Below are 11256 nucleotides of genomic sequence, written 5' to 3'. Positions count from 1 at the left end.
CCAATGGGTGAGTGACACCTCATCGGTGCTCACATAGGTGTGCACGGTAGGTGTGCAGGATCTATCGTGCACACATATGTCAACGTCATTGATGTTTCACTGACATATTTAATGTGATGAAAATACATATGAAACCACGACTCGATGGACATGTACACGTTCCATATATATGACTAATTCGAGTATCAAAATATGGTACGTTGTGATATGTGGTGGACCAATGAGTGAAGGATGAAGTGTAATCACTACTCAGAAATTAGTGTGACCATGATTATTAAGATTTTGGATTATGATTAGTGTTTGTTATCTCCCATGTTTAACACAATCAAATTATTGGCTAATCTTCGATGTGGATTGTAATTAATCACGCATTCCCATGTAAATTTTTTCAAACGAAGACTGGAGAATAACGAGGATGATGGGATATTACATGGAAACCAAATATGCACAACAAGACATATCATGTCACGATTTATTGAGTGCAAGCCTCATTTAAATATCTTTTTTCAAATGAGTTTTTGTAATAAATTATGAGGAAATTAAAAATACATTTTTTTTCGGTGTGATGGCATGTTTTTCATTTTTTAAATCCAGATTTTGGTTCATTCGTGGCCTTAGCCCATTTTTTTTCTTCGATTTTATTCATCTTTAATTGGAATAACGACATCCCAATTATTAGTTTCATTAGGCAAAAAGAATGAAAACCATTTCAATTTTTATCGTCATTAGCATATCGACTGATGTGTACTAATTTGACAATATAAGAAATCCATCATATATTATTATAATGAGTAGGTTTCTTGTGACAAAGATCGATCCGATTTATTCATGAAGTGAAAAATAATACTTTTGACATAAAAAAATGATATACTTTCACAGGTCGGGTTAGATAGAATATTTTTCTCACAAAATTGACTAATGAGACGGTCTAATTTTTGTGTATAATAATAATTATAATAATAAAGAAGTAGACAAAACTAGCTAGCTGTGAATGAATTAATGCATGCGCATGCGCAAATGAAATTATTGTTTCTCATTCCTTTGAAAATTCATGAAATTGAATTTTAAGTTCATGCATATGTAACGTATATCATGACAATAATTTTGTTGAAAAATCTTGGAGGGTCGGTGGGGACATGATCTTTTTTTTTGTGTGCTAGTAATTAAAAATTGATAGCAATTGGGATTCTTGCTCTATTTAATAATTTTGACTAGTCATGTACAATTAAAAACTCTCACCCAATGTATTAAACAATCGAAAAACTTTCAAGAGATTAATTCAAAATTCCATTAGAAAAATCTGTAAAATGAAATTTTTTTCGGTTTGATCTTCGGTTTTCGGAGTAGCATCAAATCTAGAATAATCTGGAGTTGAGTTGAATCGGAAAAACTCACAAGATATATATATACAATGAAAAATATTAATTTCAATATTTTATCCAAAGACCATCGAGATCTTCATAACCATTTCATCAACAGCAAAGATTTGGACCCAACAAACATAGTTGACTATGGTTTTCGGCTGCAAACAAAATTAGAAATATAATGAGACAAGCAAACAAGGAATTCGTCGGCTTGTCGCCTCGTGTGATTTAGCTTCTTTCTACATTTTTGTCCTAAAATGAGGTGGCAAATCTTTTTTAAATTTTTCGTGAATTACAAAATCAAATTTCATATTAAATATCCAAAATATACAAAACAAATATTATATATATTATATAAATTTTAAATCAATATATATAACATCGTGATTTATAGTTATAATCTTTTATAGAACTTGAGTCAAACATAAAACAAAAATATGTATAATTAATCAATATCTCATCGTTCTACCACGCGATATCTGATTTGATAAGTATAAAGTCATTAAATATGAACCAACATCAAAGTAATGGAATGGTTATGAATCATAAGTTATTGACATGTAAAATTACAACATATTAAAAGTATACATTGGAATCATAGGTACTTAAAATTTTATTAAAAACATTTGAATTAGAATATTAAAATTGGATCGAAAGCCATCCAAAAGCCGACAAAAAAAATCAGATAAAATACTTATCTTTCCTGAAAATAAAAATAATACAATTAAATTTAAGTTGTAATAAAGATCATTGAATTTGTATGAGATGAAATAAAAATAATACAATTAACTCCAGATAAGCTAACTACGTTGTGGGTAAATTCGAATTTGTATTGGCCCAAAGGGTGAGCAAATATTATGCAAGATTTTTGACCTTATGCTCCAGGTAACCATTCAAAGGTAAAAGCATTGAGACTCGTTGCATCATGTAAAATAGAGAGATTATGGATTGCTCAACCTTCGCTTTGGAAGGAACAAAATCATCCAAATTTAGTGGTCGTAACACGGCAATTTCATCTAATCTGTGACCCTGTAAAAAAAAAAACTCGAGTATCAAGCAGCCAAGAATGAAGAAAGATTGATAAAAAGAGAACTAAAGTCGTGATGATGACAGAAAATGTAATGGAGAAGGGTTCTCGGAATTTCTAAGTTCAAGTAAATAGTTCATCATTTGCTTATATCATCAAAACACTTGCTCTCGGACATGGAAGAAACAGGATAAAAAGAAAAGCAGTTTCATTGTTGGATCATGAACAAAATCAAGTTCTGAAACTCGGTGTCAATGAAGTTTGCAATGAAACGACTGCGAAGTGTGCTTTCTCTGATTCACCATCAACAACACGTGTTGGAGGGTAACGCATTTTGAAGAACTATAGAGACAGGTTTGTTAGCAAGTGATTTCTTTCACAGATGTAATTCTCGGAGGCTATTCTAAGGATGTTACAGAAGAGATTGATGGGCTTGCTTCGGCCTGATAACGCAGTCTCCTGTTTTTCAGATTCTTTGACGATTTTGCTTCATGATATTTCAGTTTAGCCAATCTTTATACCTTTTTGAATTCTTGGAACCATCCAACCTAGGGATTTTTACCAGCCACACCCGCACCCCACCCCAAAAAAAAATAATAATAAAAAGAACACCTTCATACATACAGAAAACAAACACCCAACAATGAAGTTAATCATGTGGGACCGGCAAATTTCATCACTAAGATAATAATGACTCTGGTAGAGTTTACCTTGATTTCTTCTTCTAGTAATTCTTGCACAGGTCTATATGCTCCAGCAATGCAAAGGTTCTGCAAAGAAAAAAAATTCACAAACTTTCAGCACCATACCTAAATAGGCAAGGGTAGCAACAGTTCGATTTAGCCCACTCCGAAATTCAACAAATTACCTTTAGATCACTCCCCTAATAACCTTCAGTAGCATTTGCAAGTTGGTCAAAAGAAAATCCAGATTCCAAATTTTCTCGAGCTAGAATTATTTTGAGTATTTTCAAACGATTTTCAGCATCTGGTAAATCCACATAAATTCTAAAAGAAGCAAAACATATTCTTTTAGAAGTTGAACTACAAGCATAACCTGTTTGTTTGTTCTCAGTATCAACTTGAACGGTGGTATAAGTTACCTTCTTGGCAATCGATGAATGACTGCATCATCAAGTTCAAAAGGTCTATTTGTGGCACCAAGGATAAGGATTCTCCGGCTGTCTTTTGACCTCAGTCNTATTATTTTCATTTTTTGGATAAATTTAGTTTAGTATTTTATTAAATTCATATTCCAAAATCCCCCCTTTATTTACATTTTGCTCGGAAGAAATAAATANAAATTAGTGTAATGGTGAGCAGGGTCGAATCCACAGGGAACAGGGTATTTATTTCTTCCGAGCAAAATGTAAATAAAGGGGGGATTTTGGAATATGAATTTAATAAAATACTAAACTAAATTTATCCAAAAAATGAAAATAATAAATTTAAATGATAATTAATCTACTAGACTAAAATGAAGAATTTAATACGAGAAAGATCTGATTCAAGGGAGTTCTATTATTTAATTATATCACTGTTCATCGGCAAACAAATAATTTATTCAAGTTGTTCCAAGCAATTAACCTTAGAATTATAGGGATAGCCGCTAAAATTCATGCGTTTTCCTAATTTAATTGACCGAACCCAGCATCCAGTCAAAACTTATTAATAATTAACTGGGCACGATAGCGTTCCATATTAATTAAAAATAGCATTTTCGTTTTGTGAAAACAGTTAATCCTGAAATTTAACAATCGAGATAGCTGCAATTGATAAATTCAGTTTTGTTGATTTATATAGATTAAATATATTATGATAGCACAACACATCTAATCTATGCTACTCGTGTACCAATCATTCATGACAATTACGGATCACTGAATTTATGGTTAGCAGTACAAAATCATATATCTAATTAAATTGTCAGATTAATCGATATACAATATTCATATAATTAAATCATAAATCGACAAATACTTGAAATAACAAGAATATTAAATCTAAGAACGAATACCTCACAGTGATAAATTAAACAGTAAAAAACAACCCTTAAACCATACTAGAAAATTGGAGAGAAAATCCTTGAGCCCTTTCATTTCTACTCTTCACGTGAGATTTTTGGAGAGGATGGAGAAAATCTTTTCTTGTGCAATGATTCAGCCCCTCACTACCTCACGTTTGGTAGGTTATTCTAAAGAAAAATGGGTCCACAAAAAATATCAAAGCTCAATAATCTAATAATTATAACCTAATCACTAAAATTAAAAGATACTTAGGAAATATCCTCCAAAAATATAGAGTTTTTTATGGAAAAAACTCTATCTAGTATTTCTTCCTTGATATAAAAATTCCTCAACTCTCACTAGGCAGCCGAGATGTAGTCACAAGGCGTGATCACGCCTTATTCAAAAACATCTTCTGAATTTTTCTGCTCCACGTCTTCCACTAAGATCATATCGGCAACTTTAATTGTGATATAAAATCACCTTTTCAGCCCAGATTTATCGCAAGAGCAGAAAACTTCCACCTACAATAAAATCACACAAAAATGTGTCAATTAAGCATGTTGAAAATAGTAACAATGAGAGATATGACAACAAAAATGCAAACTAATATGCGCCTGTCAAATCTCCCACACCTAAACCATATTTGTCCTCAAGCATAAAAGAATTTAATTCATTATCTCAACTCATTATCCTCTTTCTGCTTCATTTACTTATCCCCAAAATATTTTGTCATGCACCAAAGCAATTTTATTTTTAAGCACCTAACATACCAACATCATGAACAATTGCTTCCATCCGAATGTGTAGAAATAAAAAATGCACAGGGTCCAAACACTCCTCNAATAATGTATTTGAAAATTGTGATTTTCATAAACATTATTATGGACTAAATTAAATTAATTCAAGTGTTGAATTAATTAAACACTAGTGGACCTAGTAGAGTCCAAATAATTAAATTAATTCAAGTGTTGGATTAATTAAATCATATTGAGTCTTGTAGAGCTCAATTAAAATAATTATTTAACTAGTGGGACTTGGGTAAATTCAAGTAATGTTTAATTAGTCTCAAATATGTTTGAGATAATTAAAATTAAGTCCATGGATTTTTAATTGTTAAAAATCAAATAACAAAGCATGCTTGGGAGGTGGAAGGTTGTGGATTACTTTTTATTAAAATAATACAAGACATGCACCTTTTGCTTTTTGCTTTTCTCACAACGAAGACAAGAAAATTAAATTATTCTCCCCTCCACTCCAAGATGCAATGGCCGAAAATTTTGCTCTTGTTCTCTCCCATTTTTCTCTCATTTTTCTTCTTCAAGTGTTGAGGAAAGAAAATAATTCTCATTGAAAAATCCTCTTAGTTTTCTAGTGCAAATTAAGAGGGGATCTACCTAGTTGGTGGTGGGCTTAATAGTTGAGCAAGGAGTGCTCAAAGGAAGCTTGAAGATAGTTTCTACCATTGAAGAGCTAAGGTGTTTACACCTTAGTTGGAGCCATACATCAATCCTCAAGAGGTTGATAGGTATTTTTCTAAACACACTATGTATAGTTTGTGTTTTTTTTTCGTATTTGCTACACCAAGATATGGAGGTGGCCGAAATTTTTACATAAAAATTTGATTTTTAAACTTCCGTTGCGCTTCCGGTCACCGTAACCGATCCCCTTTCAATCCCAAGCTGCCATAAACTCATTTTGCATTCTTCTAGTGGCCTCGTGCTCGAAAGAACCACCACGAGCGCCAAGCAAGCTGTCGACCTGCATGCACAGGCATGAGTATATTTTTATTTTAATATCTAAAAGTTAAAATGTGATTGCCCACTAATAAATAAGATTTAACAACATTCTAAGAAGATAACGAGGGACTTTAACACCAACACAGCCAGTAAATAAAGGTGAAAATACAAACTGAAAGTCAAGAAGTAGCAATTTAGAACTGCATGGATGTGACTTTGTTGCATGGTAATCCTCCTCATAATTGGTCTCCTTGTGAACAGAGATGAAACTCTAGAGGTTCCACAATGTAAAAAATAATCAAGATCCTATAAAGCTTCTATGTTGATATTGGAACTGTTGAAAATAGCAGATGAGAAAAATCATAAATCATCTCAACATCATTATATCAAACACAGCCTTTCTGAGTAACCTAACATGTTGAACAATTACACAGCTTTCACTTAATATGTCGAATGATTTGCATTCGAGATGATTTAAATTTAATTCATTCCATCCAAACATCTCAGAGACATCCCTAAATTCTTAAGGTTTCGCCCAAAGCAATCATTTGCTGATACCACATAAAATGGAGTTCTGCCCGTGAAGCTTTAAAAGAAATAACACATGCCTATAAAAAGAATAGTACTTGTACGTGACAGGGAATGTTAAAGCGTATCAAGTACTAAACTTCTCTTATCCACAAAACTTGAGTTTTCAGATGAACTTGTGATTAGAATATAGACAATTCACACAATTATTCTTTTATAACATCAGCACTTCCAAATTTTGGCAAAGCTAATCTCATATGGATACAAAAACTTCTGTGATAGATATCCTTCTTAAGCATTAGTCACCCTCTCCAAGGAAGGTAACACATCCTTGGGAATTGAATCTTCACCTCATTCATGTATGAAGCCTTACATAGAAAACAAATATTTTGTTTCCTATTTTTTTAAAAAAAAATAGAAAAAAAATGTGTTATATGAAAAAAATAGCATATCGAATCAGTACTATATTTCATAAGCCATCCGTTACCTGATAATTTGACAAATCATTTTGAAAAGATAAGCTATCACCAACGTAATAGCCTTAACAACATATTATAATACACTAAACATTTATTTCAAAATTTTCAATTGAGCACTCTGGGCAAAGAGGGATTAGAACTATTCCCCCTTTCCACACATAGGCCATCAGTCGGCAGGAATAACATAGTAGGTCTCACCTCATCAATAAAAATTATTACAGCGGCAAGGTTGCTGGCAAAGGAGAAGAGAGCCCTCGTAAGTTTTTCAGTGTCCCCAAACCACTACACAAAAAGAAAGTAACCAATTCGCAATGTCAGTTGAATTAAACAAAAGAATTTTTCAAAGAACAAAAGAAATTGTATCCTATGGTAATCCAATTTCTGCTGTTACAACTTATTTGCGCAAGCTGAAGTGAATTCTCACTTGCAAGTAACTTAATTCATCTTCTTTTTCAGGCTGTCCAGATGTACTGAATCCATGAAACTATGTGCACAAGGGTGGTTGTGTATTAAACACATGCTGATATTTCATGTTACTGAAATCCCAATTTATGAGGTTAAATTTAAGGCATATACATTACCTAGTTAAGTATAATCTCATGATTTACATGCCAACTTGCACTATGGTCTGTATTTTATCTATTACTGTTATTAATTCTAAGCATAATAGAAACAAATGTTCAGTGTCATAGTCTATTTTGTTATTTTTCCTTTTTAATTTCATCAATTCAAATTGCAGTTTAATCCCTTATTAAATTTTACAATTGTGGCATAACCCTCATATAAATATATAACCCAAATTGCATAATGATTATTCATTACTTTCTAAAATTATGAAATTAGCCCTATTTGAATATAAATCAAATTAATGATATAAAAGTTGTGTTCACATGTACACTAGTGTTCTTTAAATTTCAGCAGTAGACAACAAGACCTCCCCTAAAGTTCTCTGATATAAAGTTTGCCAAAGGAGTTTGGTGTGCTGTCGTTGAGCCACCAAACTTAAATTCCTACTCTCTAAGTAAAATTAGTGTAATGGTGAGCAGGGTCGAATCCACAGGGAACTGGAGATTATTTCTTTCGAGTAAAAATGCAAATAAAAATGGGGATTTTTGAATATGAATTTAATAAAATACTAAACTAAATTATCCAAGAAAAGAAAACAATAAATTTAAATGACAATTGATCAACTAAATTCTACTATTTAATTATATCAGTGTTCATCGGCAGACAAATAATTTATTCAAGTTGTTCCAAACAATTAACCTTAGAATTATAGAGATAGCCGCTAAAATTCTTGTGTTTTCCTAAATTAATTGACCAAACCCAGCATTCAGTCAAAACTTACCAATAATCAACTGGGCACGATAGCGTTCCATATTAATTAAAGATAGCATTTTAGTTTCGTGAAAACAGTTAATCCTAAAATCTAACAACTGAGATATTTAACAACCGAGATAGCTGCAATTGGAAGATCTAGTTCCATCGATTTATTTAGATTACACATGTTATGATAGCACAACACATCTAATCTATTGCTACTCACGTACCAATCGTTCATGACAATTACGGATCACTGAATTCATGGATAGCAATAGAAAATTATATATCAAATTAAATTGTCAGATTAACCAATATACAACTTTCATATAAATAAATCATAAATCAACAAATACTTGAAAAAAACACGAATATTAAATTAAAGTGCAAAAAGCCTCACAGTGATAAATCGAAATAGTAAAAATATCCCTTGAATCAAAAATAAAACTTAGCCTAAAAGTGTGGAGAGGAGGTGAGAAATTCTTGAGCCCTTTTCTTTTTCTTCTTCTTCTTTAGTTGTTGGTGATTGGAGTGGGTTGGGAGAGTTCTTTCTTTTTTAATGATTCAGCCGCCTCTCACGTTTTTTTGTGTTATGTGAATAGTGTAGGCAATAAGGGAAGTATTCTTTGGGTTCAAAATTAAGCTAAAAAGCCCACTAATTTAAAAATTAAAACCTAATAACTAAAATCTAAAAGATATTAGGAAATATCCTCCAACAATATAGAGTTTTTTTCCATAAAAAACTCCATCTTTTATTTCTTCCTTGATATGAAAATTCCTCAACTATCACTAGGCAGCTGAAGAATCGTCACAAGGCGTGATCACGCCTTATCCAAAAACATCTTCTGAATTTTTCTGCTCCACGTCTTCCACTAAGATCATATCGGCAACTTTAATTGTGATATAAAATCACTTTTTTAGCCCAGATTTATCGCAAGAGCAGAAAACTTCCACATACAATAAAATCACACAAAAATGTGTCAAGTAAGCATGTTGGAAGTGGTAACAATGAAAGATATGACAACAAAAAATGCAAACTATTATGAGCCTATCAGAGTTAAATTTTGTAGAGCATTAAAAAAAATCAGAATCATATAATCATCAATTAGGAAAAGCTTGACCATCGGTTCTTGAGCAAACAGCATCAAGTACGAGGCACTGTATCTTTTCCCTCTCTACCATGCTTGCTTCCATTCATTAAATTAAGCAAGCTAATTATTATTGACCCCAAGAAATTCCTCAAAATTCACATTGAAATATTAAACAAACAGCCAAATTATATGGTAAGTGACCTATGAGCAACCAGCATTGAAAACTTGGTCCACTCATAAGTCAGAATGTGATGTAAATAGAATTACAAATACCGAACACTACTGTTTCTTTTGCCTTAGATGTTAGTGTTGAACCGGTGATGCTGATGAAGTTAGCTCCTGTGATACCCTTGTCCCACATCTTAAAAATCAAATATTTAAAATGAGTTTATAATGTCTTACAATAGACTTCTATAGCAACTTGGGTTAATCATTTTCGTAAAGCGAGGACGAATACAAAGTAGTTGCTATAGGAGCTATTGTGCAGTCACGCAGACGCGGGCCCAGGCTCAGGGCGTGACAGAATGGTATCAGAGCAGGTCACCGGCATGGAACACCGAGAAATAAGTGCTATGTGGGCGAAGTGCTGCGTGCATGAGAGCCACCTCTTGAACCTGTAGGAGCCACCTCTAGATTCTCGGCACTGGTGGATCGAGTGGTCAGGCCGCGACGAGGACGTAGCGTTCTGAAGGAGGGGTGATTGTGATTCCCTTGTCCCACAACTTCAAAATCAAATATTTAAAATGAGTTTATAATGGCTTACAATAGACTTCTATTACAACTTGGGATAATCATTTTCGTAAAGCGAGCACGAATACGAAGTAGTTGCTATAGAAGCTATTGTGCAGTCACGTAGACGCGGGCCCGGGCTCGGGGCGTGACAGCTCCAGCTTCTGTTGCATGCGCTTTTGCAATCAGAGTTTTTCCCGTTCCAGGAGGCCCAAAAAGTAATATCCCTTTGCAAGGCTGACACAAGGTATGACCTGCTTATAGGCTGAAAGACCACAAAATGGAAAATTTGTATACTATACATCTCAAGCTGAGTTACCCGCAGCAAATTTCCATGGGAAAAAAGTTCAGGCCTCTGCATTGGGAGGATCACTAGTTCATTCAATGCCTTTTTCACATCTTCAAGGGCACCAACATCATCATCAAATTTGACACCAATCTCACATGGGGGAACTACTGCTGAAACAAAGTTGATCTCGTACTCATCTTTAGCAAGATACTACAAGCAGTTTTTCTTGTCAGTCGATGGAAAAGGATGTGAACAGAGTGTTCATGTTCTGGATAAAAAGAGAGAGAGAGAGAGAACCTTCAAATTTTGAGAAGGCTTCTTGGCTGCTATTTCCTGCTCCTTTAACCTCGAAATTGCTAGTTCAAGGCTACACATGACAACCGACAGCCGTCACCTTTAAGAAGATAAAAGATGATTCAGAGATAAAACACATATAAAGATAATTATCTCTCACGAGGCACATGCAACCGATCCCCCATAACAGAATGATGAAGGCATGAGGAAAGGTAGTGATTTTTAGCCCAGCCAACAACTTTCTCAGCTTCTGTAGCCCATCAACAAAATAATATTATGCATATTTTAAGCACGAGAATGATGAAAACACGCAACTGAATTTTTGGGAAGTTATCACTGTCCACTATAATTAGAAAAGTGCAAGGGAAATTGCATTTATCACCCATGTGAA

At 33.4% G+C, this 11256-nt stretch overlaps 1 protein-coding gene and 1 long non-coding RNA gene across 7 annotated transcripts; both read right to left on the bottom strand.

Annotated features, from left to right (window-relative positions):
- Positions 1-2098: 2098 nt before the first annotated feature.
- On the bottom strand, positions 2099-3590 carry LOC140960222 (uncharacterized). Its single transcript, XR_012172130.1, has 4 exons — positions 3494-3590; positions 3260-3398; positions 3102-3161; positions 2099-2393 (listed from the first exon to the last, which is right to left on the bottom strand). It is a non-coding gene; the product is annotated as an uncharacterized lncRNA (long non-coding RNA).
- Positions 3591-5434: 1844 nt separating this feature from the next.
- On the bottom strand, positions 5435-11004 carry LOC140960221 (uncharacterized). Of its 6 annotated transcripts, none has more exons than XM_073418399.1 (8): positions 10869-11004; positions 10602-10781; positions 10442-10519; positions 9849-9893; positions 7341-7424; positions 7116-7150; positions 7014-7032; positions 6049-6406 (listed from the first exon to the last, which is right to left on the bottom strand). In XM_073418399.1, the coding sequence occupies exons 1-6, from the start codon at positions 10944-10946 to the stop codon at positions 7133-7135; spliced, it is 483 nt and encodes a 160-aa protein (XP_073274500.1). In that variant the 5' UTR covers positions 10947-11004; the 3' UTR covers positions 6049-6406; positions 7014-7032; positions 7116-7132. The 6 variants fall into 6 exon arrangements, 5 of the variants coding, with proteins under 5 accessions (XP_073274496.1, XP_073274497.1, XP_073274500.1 ...); XM_073418400.1 differs by having other exon boundaries at positions 6062-6157; XR_012172129.1 differs by having other exon boundaries at positions 6107-6157; positions 6309-7032.
- Positions 11005-11256: the final 252 nt, after the last annotated feature.

This window comes from Primulina huaijiensis, chromosome 15 (assembly GCF_012295235.1).
Source record: "Primulina huaijiensis isolate GDHJ02 chromosome 15, ASM1229523v2, whole genome shotgun sequence".
Lineage (NCBI taxonomy): Eukaryota > Viridiplantae > Streptophyta > Magnoliopsida > Lamiales > Gesneriaceae > Primulina > Primulina huaijiensis.
This window is presented reverse-complemented; position numbering and strand designations above follow the sequence as displayed.

Excerpts from the sequence above, each read along its gene's own strand:
- LOC140960221 (XM_073418395.1), bottom strand. The coding sequence starts at position 10,946 with ATGTGTAGCCTTGAACTAGCAATTTCGAGGTTAAAGGAGCAGGAAATA. Across the intron at positions 9,894-10,441 it reads AAGCGCATGCAACAGAAGCT|GGAGCTAACTTCATCAGCAT; the intron begins GGAGCTGTCACG and ends AAGGGTATCACA. Across the intron at positions 6,407-7,340 it reads TAATAATTTTTATTGATGAG|AGTTTCATCTCTGTTCACAA; the intron begins GTGAGACCTACT and ends TGGAACCTCTAG.